Source organism: Juglans regia, chromosome 11 (genome assembly GCF_001411555.2).
Source record: "Juglans regia cultivar Chandler chromosome 11, Walnut 2.0, whole genome shotgun sequence".
NCBI classification, from domain to species: domain Eukaryota; kingdom Viridiplantae; phylum Streptophyta; class Magnoliopsida; order Fagales; family Juglandaceae; genus Juglans; species Juglans regia.
In genome coordinates, this window is record NC_049911.1 from 5171820 (window position 1) to 5192171 (window position 20352).

Sequence of the window (20352 nt, forward strand, 5' to 3'; positions counted from 1 at the left end):
ACCAATTGCAGTGTTTCGAAATCACAGTGTGGAATGTCCAAATTGGATTAGAGAAGTTTTATTTGGACACTTGGCAAGATCTTAGCCACACTTAGTGAATAATTTTAGACACTTGGCACCATAAGGAACGTTTGTTGGATTTGAAGGAATCAAGGTGTGAGATCATGTCGCTTAAGCAAAACTTTGTTTCATCTGCTCAACCAAATTGTGCCAGATCAAAGAGGTTTTCAATCCTAGTGAAATTCTAAATTGTGGGAATCCAATCGAAAGCCCAAAAGCATGGTTGAAATCGAAACCCTAAACGGTTTCCCCAAAACCCTAAAGTTGGCCTCTAAACATTTTCTAATCCGATTTCTAGCATTGTGTTTAATCACTTGATTAAATCACTTCCACATGCTATTAATCCTTCAAATTTGTGTTAGAACATCATTATCCAACCTTGTTAACCTTGAAAAATTGATTGGACCAAGTGATATTGGATTTGGGCTTGATAGCAACCCAAACCCTCTTTAAACCCCAAATTTTAGGCCCATTCGGTTTAGGCCCTTTAAGGCCCACGAATTTGGTCACCATAGGATTGCTTCATGGCTAAGTTTTGTACCCCCACTTGGCTGGCCAGATCTGTACAAGAAGAGCCTAGAAGGTTCTTGAAAGACATAGCTAAAGGGCCACCTCACTCATTCACTCTTACACTCCACCTTAAGAAAAGATCTTGGTCTGATTTTTATGAGAAGAAAAGGCCAACACTCAACCATTCCTTCAGTCCTATCACTTTACATAGCTTGTGTAAGAAGCTCTTCAGTCCACTTCCCACGAAAAAGCAACTCTCCTTTACACTTTTCCTTCATAGAACACAAAAGACACTCTCGGACAGTTTTTCGTACCTCTTTTGAATGCCTGTTTCGAAGCTTTTGTAAGTGTTTCCTCGCAATGTTTCCTTCATGAAAGTTGTTTCTTTTGGAGTCTAGTTTACGTGGATATCTTATTTTTTCCATTTGGAGATCATTTGATTGGTAAAAAGTTGTTTAGACCCCAGAAAGGTCATTCTGGGCGATAAACTGGAGAGTGTGTTATATTTTGGAGTTTTTGACCAAGCTAATGAATAGATCTTGGTCCGAAATTTTTATGGAGTACTGTTAACATGTGTATATGATTATTGGTTGAGGATTTGTTGCATGATTAAAAGTTTTGGTGAAATATTTTCTTAGGTCTAGAAACTTAGAAACTGGAAGAGGAAAAACAGTTTCTGTTTTGAGAAAGTTTAAATCTTTTATGGTTTAATCTTATTCCAATGGCTTTGATATTTTTATTGGAAGATCCTAAGCATCTTATATACATGTTAGAATGTTATTTTGAAGATATTTGATGTTAGTTTCGAACATATGAAATTTTATGGAAGGAGATATTCGGTTAGGCCAAAGTGATGATGTTCTTGGCTAAATTTATGTTTTGGTTGATGTTTACCCATGTGATCTTGAGTTTGAAGCTTGGATCTGTTTTAGGACACCTTTTTGAACCATGTGATGTTTTGGTTTGAAGATCACTTCTTTATAAGTCATGGATCAAGAGGTTGATCAAAACAAGTTAGAAACAAAATTCTGTTTTGAACTTAGAAGAGAAACCAAAAAGTTCAAGTATGGTTTTAGTGATTTTGATGACTTTTGTTCATGATTCAAAACATGATTATTCTTAAGAATATGTTATGAGTGTAGTAGAAGAAAAATTTTGGTTTAATCATGAGTTTTGAGATTTGAAAGAATTACAACAAAAAGCAAAGGAAATAGCCTTTGTAAGTTTCGGCCATATAGAGTTTTGATGGTTGTATTTAGTTTTAAATTTTTATGAATTGATATTTGAGTTTAGGACAAAATTTACATAAGGTATGTAAATTTTGGTGATTTTTGAAGTTATGATGCAAAATCCTTAAGTTAGGGGTAAAATGATCATTTTCCCACATGTAGAGGGTAAAATGGTAATTTTACTCTAAGTTGATATTTTTCCATATTCCTAATTGTTAGTGATTAAGTTCTAATTTTTAGAAATCACTACTTTCAGTTTCCCGTGATCGCACTTGAGTTTTGTCTCGAAGCGCGAAGATCGAGGTAAGTTAGCTTTTAACTTACTATCAATTTAATGTGTATGTGTGATAAGTAAGGGAACTAAATTGTATGTATGCATGTTATCATATGTGCCATGCCAAGTCATTACATATTTATCTGTTACACAGAATTTATTCTGTCATGAATTATTCATCTGTTACACAAGATATTCTGTCACGTATTGCTATACATGCTATACATTGCAAGTATGTCATGTTAAGTTAAGTATGCCATCTGTTACATGTATTTCTTGTCATGTAATATTCATTGTCACATGTTACGCCACGTTAAGAAATGTTGTCTGTTATATGGTATGCCATGTTACGAAATGTTGCATGTTACATGTATGACATGTTATGAAATGTTCTCTGTTACATTTATGTCTCAAAGTATGTCATGTCTGTTGTCCTACGTTCATGTCACGTTATGTTACGTCAAGATTTCTGTCTTTTATGTCACGTTCATGTTACGTCACGTTACGAAATGTCATGTCTGCCAGTTAAGTCATTCATGTCAATCACGACCCTAAGCGCTAGGATTGGGTAATATCCTAGTGGAACTCCTTTGTTCACGCTGGAGTGTCTAAATATGTGTGAAATTCCCTGGATTGACGAAGTACAGTCAACAGGTTGCGAATGGGGCCTCATTAGCTGGTCACCGGAGCGCGCCAGGCACTAACGCCGATGGTGCCACACATTATGTTATGTGTGTCCACAGCAAGTGTGGCACAAACAGATAAGTCATGGGGCCACAACAACTGTGGAGCATGAAGTATGGGGCCACAACAACTGTGGAGCATACACTACGTGAGACACAGCAATTGTGACACGTAGAATACGTGGGGCCACAACAACTGTGGAGTACGTATTAACGCACTCACAGCTGGTATAGAAACCTGTGATGTGATGCGGTAATCGGCAGGGACACACGGCTCAAGGGGACTTGTGTAGCACCCATATGGTCACGTTAATGATTAAGTCTATTGAATAAGATTCCAAGTTCAAGTCATGTTTCACGTTATGTTATGTTCAAGTTTACGTTCACGCAATCATGGTAATCCCATGAGACAAGAATATGTTCCAAGTTCATGTTATGTTATGTTCACGTTTACGTTATGTTCCAAGTTCACATTTATGTTATGTCATGCTCAAGTTCAAGTTCAAATTATGCATGTTCACGTTCATGTTATGTTTCAAGTCCATGTTATGTTTCAAGTCACGTTCATGCTAAGCTTCAGTTTCAGTTTAAGTTATGCCAGTTATGTTATGTTGTATGTCAAGTTATGCTATGATTACTTAAGATTTGATTATGCATTCATGCTTTTACTGCCATGCATGCATCATTAACCTGTGTGGAAGTTTCCTGTTAACTTGCTGAGATTTGTAATCAAATCTCACTGTGGTAGTCCCAACTACCATTCCCCCCGAATGGTAGATTTTGTTACAGGATCTGAAGGAGAATCGGGAATCGACCAACTGGAAATGGTCGACTAAGCGACGATGCGATGTAGGTGTTAATACAGTAGTTACCTCAGATTACTACTTGTATTTGTAGAGTACAATCTCCATCACTCTTTTGATCACAACCATATGGATTAATATTGTGATCTCAGTTGTTTAATATGTCATTATGTATGAAGTATGTTTTAAGTATTTGGGATATTTCGGTTTGGTGCATAGTATTGCTAAAAAGAAAAATTATCCGCTGCGAATATTGCATAATGCTATATGCATGTTAGGAATATTGCATCTTATATGTCATGAACGGGGGCAGGTAACCTTGTGTTGCATGTCTCGACGCTTCAAATGTCCGTCCGATCCCAAGCGGAATTTGCGGGCGTCACACTAATTGTCGACCCTCAAAATCGTTAGACTCAAACATTCCAGACTTCTGTTATTGTACCTTCAGTAACGACTTCTACGGCCCATGGTTCTTCTCCAGGTGACTCTTATGTTCCTGCACCTCCTACAATGAATTACTACACACCTGAACTGGTGCAACAAATGCTAATTTTGGCATTATCGACAAAGGGATTCCAAGGTAATCATTTTGCTAAACTCTGGTATGTGGACTCGGGTGCCTCTAATCACATGATGCATAATCCCATAGCTTTGTGTCAAATTAGGCCTTATGTTGGCCAATCTGCTATTCAAACAGCCAATGACAGTTCCTTGTCAATCACTGATGTCGGAGATGTCTTTTCTAAGTTCACTGATGTGTTTCATGCTCCTCAATTTTTCACGAATCTTATTTCTGTTGGTCAGTTAGTTGATAACAATTGTGCTGTTAATTGTTTTGGTTATGGTTGTGTAGTGCAAGACCAGATAACGAGGAAGCCGATCACGAAGGGACCTAAAGTAGGGCGCCTGTTTCCACTATTTTCGCCGGTTCCAACATTTTCTTCAGTTTCTCCTATTTTGTCATTTGCATGTAATAATGTTCTAGATTAATATGGTGTGGCATCGTCGTTTAGGCCATCCCAATACCTAGATCTTATTTCATGTATTGAACTCTGGTTTACTTGGTAATAAAGAACGTTGTTCTTCCTCTCTTGAGTGTATTTTTTGCAAACTTGGTAAAAACAAAACTCTTCCCTTTCCTTTACATGCTAGTCGAGCTTCACTATTTTTTCCATCAATCATTTTCGTGAAAAAATATATTATCAAACTCAGGCAGCTTTTATATATATTGACCTATACATGATGACATGTATCACATTAGAGGCTGAGAGAAAATATCCAACTTCAAACATTAAACAAGTTCGATCGATCGCTGTATATTGCCCTCAATCTGCTCTCTTTCCCAATCTCTGTTCTCTGTAAAAGTAAAAATGTCACAAATTTGGGTGAGATTGGTACTTGTTATTTATAGAAATATTTATAATTTTTTGTGATTTATTTTGTAGATCAAAGATTTCTCTTATTAAACATTTACAAGTCATGCTTAGAAGAAACTTTTCTATGAAGCTAGCTACAAAGCATCAAGTCTTGGTTTCTTTCAAATTCATATGGATTAGAAGCATGATTCACTTCATACTTTTTAAGTACTAGTTGTGCTTTGTGAAAGGAAGTTGGAAAAAGAAAAAATAATCACAGTATTTAACATCATGCAAGCATGGAATTATCCATCTGTCAACTATTATATATATATGTATATAAATATATATATGCAGTACATGTTTTTTGAAACTAATTTTTTGCTTCTAATTTATTTTTTCAACTTCTTTGACTGTGATATGGATGCTACACCTAGTGGACGATTGTCCACAAGGGGATGCAGTAGATGCCAGTGCTATTGCTCTGACACCGGTAGGTACTTCCACTCCTAGAGCTAAATCTAGAGCAACTACTTCCTGTGCAAGTAGTTGACTCCCAGTAGATACAAAAGATGATGATATGTTCAACGAAAAGGAAGAGATGCCTATTGAGCACGATCAACCACCATGACCTTCTAAAAAAAGGTCGTAGACATGGGAACTGTGACGCCCCCAACCTCCGCTTGGGATGGAACAAAGACTTAGAGCGTCGGGACATACAACACAAGGTTACATAACCCATACATGACAGTTAATATGTAATGCATCCTAGTATGCAATAGTCGCAACGAAAATAAAGGTGAAAGTATAACTTATACCGAAATAACTAAAAACATCCCAATTCGTTAGTGATAATCAAGTTCAAAGTACCAAATGTAGCATAATCTTAGTACAACTAAAGGTCAAAGTCAAATCATCCGCTTCATGCATTCTAGAGCATGAAAGACTTGGGCTATATACATAAGGATCGAATCTAGTCTCCTTTCAAGGTCCGGCTCCTCTTCAATTAGTCGGATCCAGTGCTCCATCTAGCTCATTCTCCTCGAGATTTGACACAACTTCTACCATTCCGAACATAATGATAGTGGTCTCACAATGGGTGATATTTACTCGAAATCACAATAAGTTGAACAACCAACGTGCGCAAAGTAAATTAAGCATGAAGAATGATAAATATGAAATGCAGAAAAATGTGTGTGCGTCTCCCATCCAGATTTCTCAACATTTTCAGAAAAATAGAGATACATATTTTTGTTCAAATAACATTTTTATCTCATTTGTCAAAAACATATTTACATCATAACATTTCATCATTATTAGCAATTCATAATTAATCATAATGTGTGGTATCGTCATAGTTCCTCATGTGCATTGTGAGTACCTGTCGGGGACCGTAATACAACTCACGTTGAAGCTACGTTGTGTGCAGACTCTTTCTCAATGCATTGGTAATATGATATAACATCATAACTTCGTAACGTGTACACCCACCAGCCTTAAGTGTCATAAAAATTTGACTTCGCTCCGGTATTCTTTAAAAAGAATCCATTCGAAACCCATTGACTTTCTTCGTCAACCCAGGCGTTATCACTACATTCTTAAACACTCGAGAGTGGACAACGGAATTCTACAAGGATAATTCCCCGTCCAAGCCATTGGAGTCGTGACAAAAAATATTTTTATGCTATACTTGAAAAATATTTTTCATGATATGTGCATATGTGGCAAGCTTTCATGCAAAAATGATATTTATAGATGCAATATGTAAAAATGGTAAAAAAATATCACATGTCATGTAAGTATGCATTCAATGTATCATATAATATGATATTTTATGCTCAAAATGATAATTGAAATATGAATGAAACATTTATCAATAATTCATAAATAATATATCAAGGTGTAAGTTACAGGCCAACTTACAAACTTCCTGAGTAATCGAAAAAAATATCGTAACTGTTGAAATCAAGTGTGTACTAAGTTAGGATTAATACTACTATGGATGAGGTTCATAAAAAAAGGCTTCCAAAATGGGTATTTACAAAAACACCCCTAGTCTTTAAAAAATTACCGCTAAGGCCCTAAATTTTCACTAATTGTAGACGAACTCCAAATTTAGCCAAACTTCATATACTACATATTTTTGACAGTATAAAACTATCTATACCCTTGGAATTTTAAAAATAAAAGTGGAACTAGCTCAAACAGTGACAATTAGTGGCATGCACACTAGTTGATGCTTAAGTGTGTTTTCAACCATTGATTCCTATAAATGCATGCATATGAAATTTTCTTTAACCACAAACAATCACTAAAGTCTTTAATGACATGATGAAGGCTAATTCTTGGATAATCAAGTTCATCTTTACGATTAATCATGGCAAAGAATCCTCAATCTCCAACATATTCAAAACCGATACATGCTTTGATGATCAAAACAAGATAAAATTAAAGCCTATCATGGCATGCTTGTAATCGAAAATTAAACCTTCTATAATCATTCTAAGACAATGATAAATCATATCAAATCATACTTAAGACTTGTCATAGCTAAATTTCCACTTAAAATCATTTAAAAAGAGGCCTCATGTCCACAAAGGTGGGGTTTGAAAGGGTTTGTCTTGACCTAATTCGGCCATGGGTCAATTATGCACTAAGTGTTGGGCCCAATGGCCTCACGCCTTTCTTATATTTGGGCCAAAGCTATCTACAAAGCCTTGAATTCCTAAGAGGTTTGGACAAAGGCTACTAACGCTTGGCCCATAAGTGTTCTAGGATCTTAAATGCCTACTAGAAACACTAATGGGCTTGCTCCTCTAAACTATTACTTAAAGATACTAAATGTCAAGGTCTAAACTAATCTCACTATCAACATTGAAGTAAGCAAATAAAAAAAAGATATAATAATAAAATATTTAAAACTCAAAATCATAAGCTTAATATAGAGTTTTTAAGGGTTAATCCTAATGGTATTAGGCAGTGTGTTACAGGAAAATTTCGCCAAAATTCCTGGCTATCGTGCAAACCCGCAAGCAGGATGCCACCATTGTGGACAACTTTGTGGTTGCCATTTGAAGAAGCAAGGCACCAGTGCATTAAGTAACTATTAGATTTCTTATGATTATGGACTTGTTTTAAATTTTAGATGATTTACGTGATATTATTTTATGACTTTTAATTGTGAAATTTAAATTCAATGTATTTTATTGTTATTAATTAATGTTCACTATATAAAATGATCTTTATTTTAAATTAATTTATTGTTGAATTTTATTATTATTTTATTTAAGCTATTCACTACGTTTAAATTATTTTATTTAACTTTCTATTTTGAAATAAATTTTCGTTGAATCATTTGTGTGAACCAAGATCTGAGGATTGGACCTCATTTCTTTCCCTCTATTTTTCTTTTCCTCTTTTTCTTTTCTTCTCCTTTTCTTTTTCTCCCATTTCTTTTTTCTCCTCTCTCTCTCTCTCCTCTCTCCCCGCGCGCGCACGACGCCTCCCCTCTCTCCTCGTGCGTTTTCCTTCCTTTCCCAGCCCACCATCGTGCGCCTCCGTCTGGCGACACTGCCCAGCCCACTGCCTTCCCCACGGGCCAACAACCCCACCCCTCCAATCTCAGCTCTTCCCAAGCCGTCGTTTACTCCCATGTACAACACTAAGCCATGGCGTTGTTTGTGCTAGCGCGCCGCCGTCGCGCCACCACCGGCCACCATGTAACGCCCTGTATCCGAGGGTCCGGAGAGTTAACTCATGTCACTAACAAACCTGTCTCTCCAAGCACTTAAAACTCCAAGGACTTCATGATTAGCACACTATTCATATTTTTCCAAATAACCATAATAAAACTCCATAAGTTATCATTACAAAACATAAACCAAAAGGGGTCCACAATCTCCCAATAACCTCAAAAATATAGCAATACATCTTTAGGTCTCAATAGGTCCAAACAACGTAAAGTACTTCAATTACTCAAATTAAATCCATCTACTAACAATGGTACTCTAAAGTACCCAATCCTTCCATCCATATCTAGCCAGCTTCAATTCTAATCCTGATCCCCAGCTGGGAAATCAATATCATCTGAAAATATATGAAGATAAAGGGAGTGAGTTATCAACAACTCAGTAAGCAGAGAACATATACTAGCATGTAAACATGAGCCTTTTCAGAAAGTTCAATATGCAGAAACAAAACATTTTATTTTTATATGCAGATCTCAGAAAACGTGTTATCAAAAAATTAGAGCGACTTTTCTAACATTTCATACTCAAGTCCACAATTCATATTTGAGGATCCATTTCATATTCAAAAACACTTGGCATAACATAACTGAACATATTCATCGTATCATATCATATCATATACCATGTTTAACCCCCGTGGTAGGGTTGTGCTATCCCCGGTGGCCAAACCAGGCAGTATCATGTGGTGAACTTCCCATTTTTCAATCTCGGAGCCCCGAGTGTGCACACAGGAAAGAACACGTAAAAGGACCACTTTGTTTCCAAAGTGGGTGCACTCATATCATATCATGGTGGTACCAACCATATCACGTGAATAGTATCATCATATCAGAACCATGTTCAGAACAGATAAGTATGCCAAATTTTTATCATATCCATATCATATCAAAACACGTGCGAAACATATTCATATCATTTCTATTTGATCAAAAACAGATCCAAATCATTTCATATCACATGCATAAAAATTTCAATGATATAATATTCGCTCTTTTGCATATTTCAGAAACATGTCAAATATTGCTCATGTCTACACATTTCATGTCAAAAATATTTCTTTTCTCTTTCATACGTATCTCATGAGGGAATGCAAAACATATACTGGGGTTGTTTTTCACTTTTTTTTTTTTTTTAAAACAACATGCACATTTTTACAAACCAACCTCAGTTCATTTCTTTTTATGCAAATCTAGCATAGGAACCCCGCTTACATGGACTTCTTAGCTTCTCGAAAATTTTCCTCAAAAGTGCCGAACAAACATATTAATCCTCACCTATAAAATCACGTAATTTTCGTAAATTTTCAGTCGATCACATACTTCAATACATAAGCCAAAAATGTTAGAATACCCTATTTTAAATTCCTCAAACTTAAAGTCCTCATACCCTCAAAATAGCATCATTTCCCTAAACCATCGATATCCACTAAATCGAATTCGTATTGAACAATGATTTAATCGAATAAGTATTATAATAATTACGGAACTCAATGAATAGTAATATTAAAATATCTAAAATACCAAAAACGTATTACAAATTGATAGGATACTTTAACTACTAAAAAAAAAAATCTTATAAAATACGTCATGAAAACTCCTTTTAAAAAAATAGGTTTACTTTCTTTAGCTAACAATATTATTAAAATATCATCTACAACAAAAATACAATATTCTATGAGACTTAAAACAAAACCCAGATGACATAAACTCAAATAGATCCCTCATTCGAAAATATTAATCGGGAACATACACCAAGGGTAAACCAGTAATAATATTCAACTATTATTAATAATATATATATATATCATAAGAACCAAAACTAGAGGATCACAACACCCGAACATGCGATGGCAGGGGCTTACTCCCAGGAGACCGAGGCGAGCATGGAGGAGTACGGCGCGATGGCTGGCTGGCGGGACAGTGGTGGCGCGACTAAACAGCAGGAACGCAGTGGGGAGGCCGTCGACCTGCGCTGAGCACGAGAGAAAAAAAGAGAGAGTAAGGTGAGCGAGCAAGAGGCGGAGAGAAAGAAGTGTGCAGACCGAAAGAGATGCTCACCGTGGGAGGTGGTTACGACCGAGGTGGCCTGTGGGCGTCCAGCGCCCTCTTTCCGAGCGAGAGGCGACGGCTTGGATTGAATGGTGCAGTACAATGGTTTGGTGTTAGAACCTCTGTTTCGGGTGGCTAAAACAGGGGATTTTCGGGCTGGGATGGTGCTCTGTTTTCGGAGGTACAACCGAGATGGTGTTTACACGGAGAGGGTGGTGGTGCCCGGCTTGAGAGGTGGACTTTGTGTGGTTGTCGTTCCGTGTGCGTGGACAACGTTCGGCGGAGAAAAACGCCTTGGCATGGCTGTGCGGGTAGCTGGGCTGCTGAATGAGGCTTGCGGTTTGGAGCCTTGAGGGTAGGGACGGGTGCAATGGCCACGGTTCTAATGTGCTGAGGCGTGAAATGAGGGCTGCGGCACATGAACTAGGGTTGAGAAGACTTAAAATTATACATAACTATAAGTAGAAAGTAGAACAAACCTAATTAAAAAGGAAAGGATGGAAGTGCATGAAATAGAACTAGCTGGACGCCGTGCGATGAAGTCTGGACCCGCGCGATCTCACGGCTAGGCTCTGAACGAGATTAATGTATTGCTTTCATCTAAAGCTTCGGGTCTCTAATCAACTAAAAGAAAAGAAAATAAAATAAAAAAAATAAAATAAAATATACTGCCAAAACATTTTAGGCTCAAAGTAACGCACCAGTTCAAAGGGGTCTGGCAATGCTGGGTCTTACGTCCTCCCCCCCTTATAAAAATTCCGTCCTCGGAATTTGCTATAACTTGACAAAACTCCCATCGAAAAGTCATGGGTACTTGTCTCGCATTTCTTCCTCCAATTCCCAAGAAGCTTCACTAATAGCATGATTTTTCCATAACACTTTAACAAAAGGGATAGTTCGAGTCCGTAGCACTTGTTCTTTCCTTTCCAAAATCCGGACTGGTTCTTCCGCATAAGTCATATCCTCCTGAATCTGAAGTGGTTCATAGTCAATAACGTGCGTCGGGTCGGGAATATATTTCCTCAGCATGGAAATATGAAATACATTATGCACTCCCGCAAGTGCCGGTGGAAGTGCTACTCTATAAGCCACTGGTCCAATCCGGTCAAGAATCTCAAATGGCCCAATATATCTTGGGTTCAACTTGCCCTTCTTTCCAAATCTCATAATTCCTTTCGTCGGTGCTATTCTCAAGAATACTTTGTCTCCAACCTCAAACTCCAATTGGCGGCGACGCTTGTCTGCATAACTCTTTTGTCGGCTTTGAGCTGCTTTCATTCTTGCCCGAACGATATCTATCTTCTCTGTAGTCTGCTGAATAATCTCTGGTCCTAGAAGTTTCCTTTCACCTACTTCATCCCAATACAATGGAGATCTACACCTCCTACCATACAAAACCTCATAGGGTGCCATTCCAATGCTAGCCTGGAAACTATTATTATAAGCAAACTCGACCAACGGTAAATGGTGCATCCAAGTTCCCTTAAAATCCATCACACATGCCCTCAACATGTCCTCCAAGATTTGAATAGTTCTTTCTGACTGTCCATCTGTCTGAGGGTGAAATGCAGTACTGAAATTTAACTTAGTACCCATTGCTTCCTGTAAGCTTCGCCAGAACTTGGAAGTGAAACGAGGGTCTCTATCCGACACAATGGATACCGGTACCCCATGCAACCTCACTATCTCCCGCACATACAACTCAGCTAGTTTGTCCAATTTATAAGAAACTTTAATAGGCACAAAATGAGCAGTTTTTGTTAGGCGATCCACGATCACCCATATAGCATCTTGTCCGCTCAATGCCCTCGGTAGGCCCGTCACAAAGTCCATGGAGATATGCTCCCACTTCCACTCTGGGATCTGGAGTGGTTGTAGTAATCCGGCTGGTCTCTGATGCTCCGCCTTCACCAGTTGGCAAGTTAGGCATTGTTCTACAAATTTAGCAATGTCTCTTTTCATACCATTCCACCAAAAAGACTCTCTCAAGTCCCGATACATCTTAGTACTCCCTGGGTGAACTGTGTATAAAGAACGGTGTGCTTCTTCAAGAATTACTCTTTTCAGTTCTTCATTAGCTGGCACGCATAATCTACCTCTAAATCTTAAAACTCCATCTTCGGAAGCGCTAAAGTCAGATTTGTCCCCGTTCCCGACTTCTTCCACTAGTTTCACCAACCCTAAATCCACCTTCTGAGCAGCTTTGATTCTATCTAATAAGGTTGGTTGAACTATCAAATTGGCCAAGAAGGTACTTGTATCACTAGTGATAACCTCAATACCGGCTCTTTCTAGGTCCATTAACAACCTATGTTGAGTGGTAAGGGCTGCAACTGCTGGTCCCACCGACTTCCTACTCAAGGCGTCGGCTACAACATTAGCTTTGCCTGGGTGATAGTTGATGGTGCAGTCATAATCTTTGATCAACTCGAGCCATCTCCTCTGCCTCATATTTAATTCTTTCTGGGTGAAGAAATATTTCAAGCTTTTGTGATCTGTATAAATCTCACACTTTTCCCCATACAGATAGTGTCTCCAAATCTTAAGTGCAAAAATGACGGCTGCAAGCTCCAAATCATGCGTGGGATAATTCTGCTCGTACGCTTTTAGTTGGCGTGAGGCGTATGCAATAACCTTCCCATGCTGCATCAGTACGCACCCCAAACCAAGCCTTGACGCGTCGCTAAAAACTACAAATCCCCCTCTAGCCGTGGGAACTGTTAATACCGGAGCCGTCACTAATCTCCTTTTCAACTCCTGAAAGCTTTCTTCACACTTTGTTGTCCATTCAAACTTATTATTTTTCTTGGTGAGTGCTGTGAGAGGAACTGCTATCTTGGCGAAACTGTCAATGAATCGACGGTAATAACCTGCCAATCCCAATAAACTTCTAACCTCATGCACATTCTTCGGCGCCGGCCAATTTACCACTGCTTCCACTTTTCCCGGGTCCACTGAAATGCCATCTTTCGAAACTACATGCCCCAGAAATGCGATTGAATCAAGCCAAAATTCACACTTCTTAAATTTAGCAAACAATTTTTTATCTCTGAGTGTCCCAAGTACCAGCCTCAAATGTTCCTCATGCTCAGATTTGCCTTTGGAGTAAACCAATATATCATCAATAAAAACAACTACAAACTTATCCAAAAATTCATGGAACACCCTGTTCATCAAATCCATAAATACTGCTGGGGCATTAGTCAGGCCAAAAGGCATGACCAAAAACTCATAATGGCCATAACGAGTCCTAAACGCCGTCTTAGCTACGTCCTCTGCTCTGATCTTCAATTGATGGTAACCCGATCGAAGATCAATCTTTGAAAATACCTGAGCGCCCTGGAGCTGATCAAACAAATCATCTATACGGGGTAGCGGGTACTTATTCTTTATGGTCACACGATTAAGTTCCCTGTAGTCAATACACATTCTCATCGATCCATCCTTCTTCTTCACGAAGAGGACTGGAGCTCCCCAAGGTGATACACTGGGCCTGATAAAACCCTTATCCAACAGGTCTTGCAATTGTTCCTTGAGTTCCACTAACTCCGACGGTGCCATTCGATAAGGTGCTTTTGAAAGGGGTGCCGTGCCTGGAGCTAGTTCAATAGTAAACTCCACTTCCCGTTCGGGCGGGAGTCCAGGTAAATCTTCTGGGAAAACCTCTGGATATTCTCTCACCACAGGTATCTGCTCTAACTTCAACTCCTCTTTTGGTACTTCTACCACGCAGGTTAAGAATCCCTGACAACCATCTCGTAACAATTTCCCAACTTGAACGGCAGATATGATGGGTGGATGCATCCTCACTTTTGAACCTGAGAATCGAAATTCACTGTCTTTTGGGGGCCTAAATATCACTTCCTTTTTAAAACAGTCTATGCTGGCGTGGTAGCAAGCCAGCCAATCCATACCCAAAATTACATCAAACCCAAACATGTTAAACACTATCAAATCTGCTGGCATCAATCTTCCCTCAATCAATAAAGGACACCCTGGTAGAAACTTGTCACAAACTACCGAATTTCCCGTTGGGGTCGCAACCACTAACTTGGACTTTAACTCTTCAGTTTCTAAGGTGCAAAATCGAGCATAGGTCGTAGAAACAAACGAATGTGTCGCTCCCGAATCAAATAGTACAGTGGCATTATTAGAAAACAAAGAAAGAGCACCTGTGGTCATAATCAACGTCATTCATAAACTAAAATTTTTAAGTCTTAACCTTAATCCACAAATCAATATCTTAAAAACATAACAAAGAAGTCATACCCGTGATCACATCATTCCTATCCTCAGCCTCTCCAGGTGTCAAAGCAAAAACCCTTGCAGGTGCAGTAGTACGCTGCATGTTGCCTCGCGCTGTCCCTTCTATTCTAGGTGGTGGTGGGGGTCTGCTGTTATCCAATCGTAGAGGACAGTCCCTGAGATAATGGCCCGATCTGCCACAACGGTAGCATAGTCCCGCTTCCTTCCTGCATACTCCAGTATGTACTCGGTTGCAAGTTCTACATTGATATGCTTGTTGGGTGCCCTGAACCATCCTTTTTCCCGAGCTACTACCTTCATTTCTCTTTTTCCACGCTCCTTGGTCCAAACCAGAATGAGGCCCCGAAGAAATAGTCCTCTTCTTCTGATCGTGCAATGCAGCGCTCCTTTGAAGCCTTTGCTCAAAAACTGTGGCCTTATCTACCAATTCTGAGAAATTTCGAATCTGGAAGCCCACCACTCGTTCATAAAGTTTTTCATTTAGCCATTGTTCGAATTTACGCGCTTTCTTTTCTTCGTCAGGAATCAGATACGCAGCAAAACGGGATAATTCAATGAATCTAGCTGCATATTGGTGTACCGTCATGGATCCCTGCACCAGAGTGGCAAATTCCATTGCCTTGTCCTCTCGAGCCGAGCTTGGAAAAAATCGCTCAAGAAAAATCTGCTTAAAATGCGGCCAATTGACTATTTCTGTTCCCCCTGCTTCTCGGATAGTTCTTTCTGAGATCCACCATCTTTTTGCCTCACCGGTCAGTTTGAAAGTTGCATATGCCACCTTTTGTTCATCTGTGCAGGTTAACACCCGCAATATCTCTTCAATATCTTGCACCCAATCTTCAGCTAAGGTGGGTTCGCCTTTGCCATCAAATGAAGGGGGGTGCATCCGATTGAACTGTTCTATGTTACCACCTCCTTCATTAGAGTTGCGTTGGCGACCTACGGGATTTTGCGCGAGATCGTCTATTAACTGATGAGCTGCTGCTCGTAGTACTTCAGAAGCACTCGGGTTTGCTCCCCTTTCGTTCTCGTTCACGTTCAAGTCCGACATACTTCGTTCGCAACGACGAGGTGGCATCCTGTAATAAAGAGAAAAGAAGTACGCGCAACAGTAGTAATGATTAAACTCCAAAGTCTAAAACTTTAACGCCATCAAATCTATTTAATAAAAGTCTCCAAAATCAAACCAAACCACAAACAACATGAATTCCACTCATAGACCTACAAAATCCTACACATCAAAGTCATTCCTAAAGTTTGTAAAATTTAAGACCTCGAATACCTATGATATTCTTCCTCATAGCCCACTCCACTATCACCTCCAATCTGAAAATTATTTCTTAAAGCCTATCTATACTCCCTGATCTTACACTCTATAGTCTACAGAACCTCAAATCTGGCTCTGATACCAACTGTAACACCCCGCACCCGGAAGGGCCGGAGAATTACTACCTGTCACTAACAAACCTGTCTCTCCAAGCACTTAAAACTCCAAGGACTTCATGATTAGCACACAACTCATATTTTTCCAAATAACCATAATAAAACTCCATAAGTTATCATTACAAAACATAAACCAAAAGGGGTCCACAATCTCCCAATAACCTCAAAAATATAACAATACATCTTTAGGTCTCAATAGGTCCAAGCAACATAAAGTACTTCAAATACTCAAGTTAAATCCATCTACTAACAATGGTACTCTAAAGTACCCCATCCTTCCATCCATATTTAGCCAGCTTCAATTCTATTCCCGACCCCCAGCTGGGAAATCGATATCATCTGAAAATATATGAAGATAAGGGGGGTGAGTTATCAACAACTCAGTAAGCAGAGAACATATACTAGCATGTAAACATGAGCCTTTTCAGAAAGTTCAATATGCAGAAACAAAACGTTTTATTTTTATATGCAGATCTCAGAAAACATGTTATCAGAAAATCAGAGCGACTTTTCAAACATTTCATACTCAAGTCAACGTTTCATATTTGAGGATCCATTTCATATTCAAAAACACTTTGGCATAACATAACTGAACATATTCATCTTATAATATCATATCATATACCATGTTTAACCCCCGTGGTAGGGTTGTGCTATCCCCGGTGGCCAAACCAGGCAGTATCATGTGGTGAACTTCCCCTTTTTCAATATCGGAGCCCCGAGTGTGCACACAGGAAAGAACACGTAAAAAGACCACTTTGTTTCCAAAGTGGGTGCACTCATATCATATCATGGTGGTACCAACCATATCACGTGAACAGTATCATCATATCAGAACCATATTCAGAACAGATAAGTATGCCAAAGTTTTATCATATCCATATCATATCAAAACACGTGCGAAACATATTCATATCATTTCTATTTGATCAAAAACAGATCCATATCATTTCATATCACATGCATAAAAATGTCAATGATATCATATTCGCTCTTTTGTATATTTCAGAAACATGTCAAATATTGCTCATGTCTACACATTTCATGTCAAAAACATTTCTTTTCTCTTTCATATGTATCTCATGAGGGAATGCAAAACATATACTGAGGTTGTTTTTCACTTTTTCTTTTTAAAACAACATGCACATTTTTACAAACCAACCTCAGTTTATTTCTTTTTATGCCAATCTAGTATAGGAACCCCGCTTACCTGGACTTTTCAGCTTTTCAAAATTTCCTCAATAACGCCGAACCAAAATTAATCGTCACCTATAAGATAATCACGTAAATTTCCATAAGTCTCCAATCAATCTCGTATTTTGATATTCAAGCCTACAACTTATAAAATAGTCCATTTTTAATTCCTCAATTTCACAATTCTCATTATTCTCAACATCACTTTCTAAACTCATCAATATCCGACTTCGACTAAACATTTAATTCTAACTTATTTACGAATGAGATCTTACTATAATTTCTAATACTAAATACATAACTATGATAAAACCATTATAAGTAGAAACTCTTACTTTTGTTTAAATAATAACGAATATATATATATATATATATATATTCTTTCTTTCTTTTTTCTTTTTTCTTTTTTTTTTAAAAGGATTCAAAATAATATTTTGTGCTTATTGACCATCCCAAAAATATTTATCAGTATCTACTTAATAACCATTCAAAAATAAAATATTTCTCTTAAAAATACTAACTTAACAAGATAAACTCATGCAAAATTTTCTATGAGAAACACGTGCGGCCCATGTTCTGATTTGCAAGAATATATAAACAAAAACCATTTATGTTCTAAACAAAAAGGAGAAAAGGGTAAAACACTACAAGTCACCCGAGAGTCAGACACTTCCAGTTTCTTTTTTTTTTTTAAGTAAGAACAATAACAACTAAGACAGTAACTAAGTAAAAACATGAACATGCAGAGACTCAAATGGGAGTAACGGCAGAAGCTCACTCATGAAAAGCTGAGACAGTGGCACGGTGGGGGTGCGACGGAAACAGGGCTGAGGCAGTGGTGATATCCTCGACGGCGTCGCACAGGAAGAGAGGGAGAGAGAGACCTGAAACCGAGAGAGAGTGGGACAATGAGAGAACAGGGGAGAGACCGAAAGGGAAGGACCTCAACCGGAAGTGCACGAGCTTACCGAGGGAAAACTGAGGCAGCGTGCGGTGGACCAGTGTGATGGGGAGTCCTCGCCGGCAGTATCTGTGGGGCACGGCGCGGAGGAGCTCACGAAGGAGTGCGACTGCAGCTGCTTGACGCTGCTCTGTTTTAGACAACTAAAACAGAGGATTTTCGGGGCTAGCAATGGAGGATATGGAGGCGTTGGGAGGTGGCTACAGGCTGAGCTTCCGCGTGGGCTAGGTCCGGGGGAAGGTGGCGATTCGATGGCTGGGCTGGTGCTCTGCCTTTCGGTGGTGCAACCGAGGTAAGGTTTACACGGAGAGGGTGGTGGCGCCCGGCTTGAGAGGTGGACTCTGTGTGGTTGTCGTTCCGTGTGCGTGGACAGCGTTCGGCAGAGAAAAACGCCTTGGCATGGCTGTGCGGGTAGCTGGGCTGCAGAATGAAGCTTGCGGTTTGGAGCCTTAAGGGTAGGGACGGGTGCAATGGCCACGGTTCTAATGTGCTGAGGCGTGAAATGAGGGTTGCGGCACATGAACTAGGGTTGAGAAGACATAAACTTATACATGACTATAAGTAGAAAGTAGAACAAACCTAATTAAAAAGGAAAGGATGGACGTGCATGAAATAGAACTAGCTGGACGCCGTGCGATGAAGTCTGGACCCGCGCGATCTCACGGCTAGGCTCTGAACGAGATTAATGTATTGCTTTCATCTAAAGCTTCAAGTCTCTAATCAACTAAAAGAAAGTAAAATAAATAAAATAAAATATACTGCCAAAACATTTTAGGCTCAAAGTAACGCACCAGTTCAAAGGGGTCTGGCAATGCTGGGTCTTACAAGTAGAGTCAATGAAGCATCTTACATGCTTTGGCACAAACGATTGAGTCACATTTCCAAACCTAGAATGGAAAGGTTGGTCAAAGATAGTTTCCTTGTTAATTTAGATTTTTTTGATTTTGACACTTGTGTGCTGATTGTATTAAAGGAAAGCTAACTGCTAAAGTGAGAAGGCAAAATATTGGTAGAAGAGATAGTGTTCTGGATTTAACACACATTGATATATGCAGTCTCATCACTCCTACTACCTTGGGAAATTATAAGTACTTCATCACTATTATTGATGATCATTCTCGTTATGGTCACATTGAGCTCATTCATGGAATGTCTAAATCATTGGAAGCCTTTAAAGCTTTCGAAGCTACTATTGAGCTTCAAAAAGACAAACGTATAAAAGTCATAAGATTTGATAGAGGTGGAGAGTTTTATAGAAGATATGATGAAATTGGACAAAATGCATGACCATTTGCAAGATTCCTTCAAGCATATGGGATTGAGACACAACATACTATGCCTAGCACTCCTGAACAAAATAGGATTGTAGAAAGAATATATTGTACTTTAATGGATATGATGCGATATCACTACAAGAAATAGATCCTATCCGAGCGAATTAAATATCATGTTAATAAAATCGCCGCAATAACCAAGTAATTGCGTTTTAACAACAACTTACGAGAAATACTCGGAGGCTTTATAAACTGAGTTTTTACAGCGACTTGTATCCACATCGCGACGGAATGTAGCGACGGAATGTAGTTAATACATGTTGCGACGATTATATCCTTCGCTATTGAGTCCGGGCTCCAAAACACGCGATTACTTTTTATTTTCGCGCTCGATCTCCGTGGGTTATAATCCCGAGCTCCCCTCTTTCTTCTCCAATTTCTTCTTCTCCGTTCGAAAGCTACCCGCAAATCCACCTATGAGAGCTTCTTCCTTTGGCATACAT

The 20352-nt window shown here is 38.9% G+C and overlaps 1 protein-coding gene across 1 annotated transcript; it reads right to left on the reverse strand.

Annotated features, from left to right (window-relative positions):
- Positions 1-14954: 14954 nt before the first annotated feature.
- Positions 14955-16028, reverse strand: LOC118349871. Its single transcript, XM_035695798.1, has one exon. The coding sequence runs from the start codon at positions 16026-16028 to the stop codon at positions 14955-14957; it is 1074 nt and encodes a 357-aa protein (XP_035551691.1).
- Positions 16029-20352: the final 4324 nt, after the last annotated feature.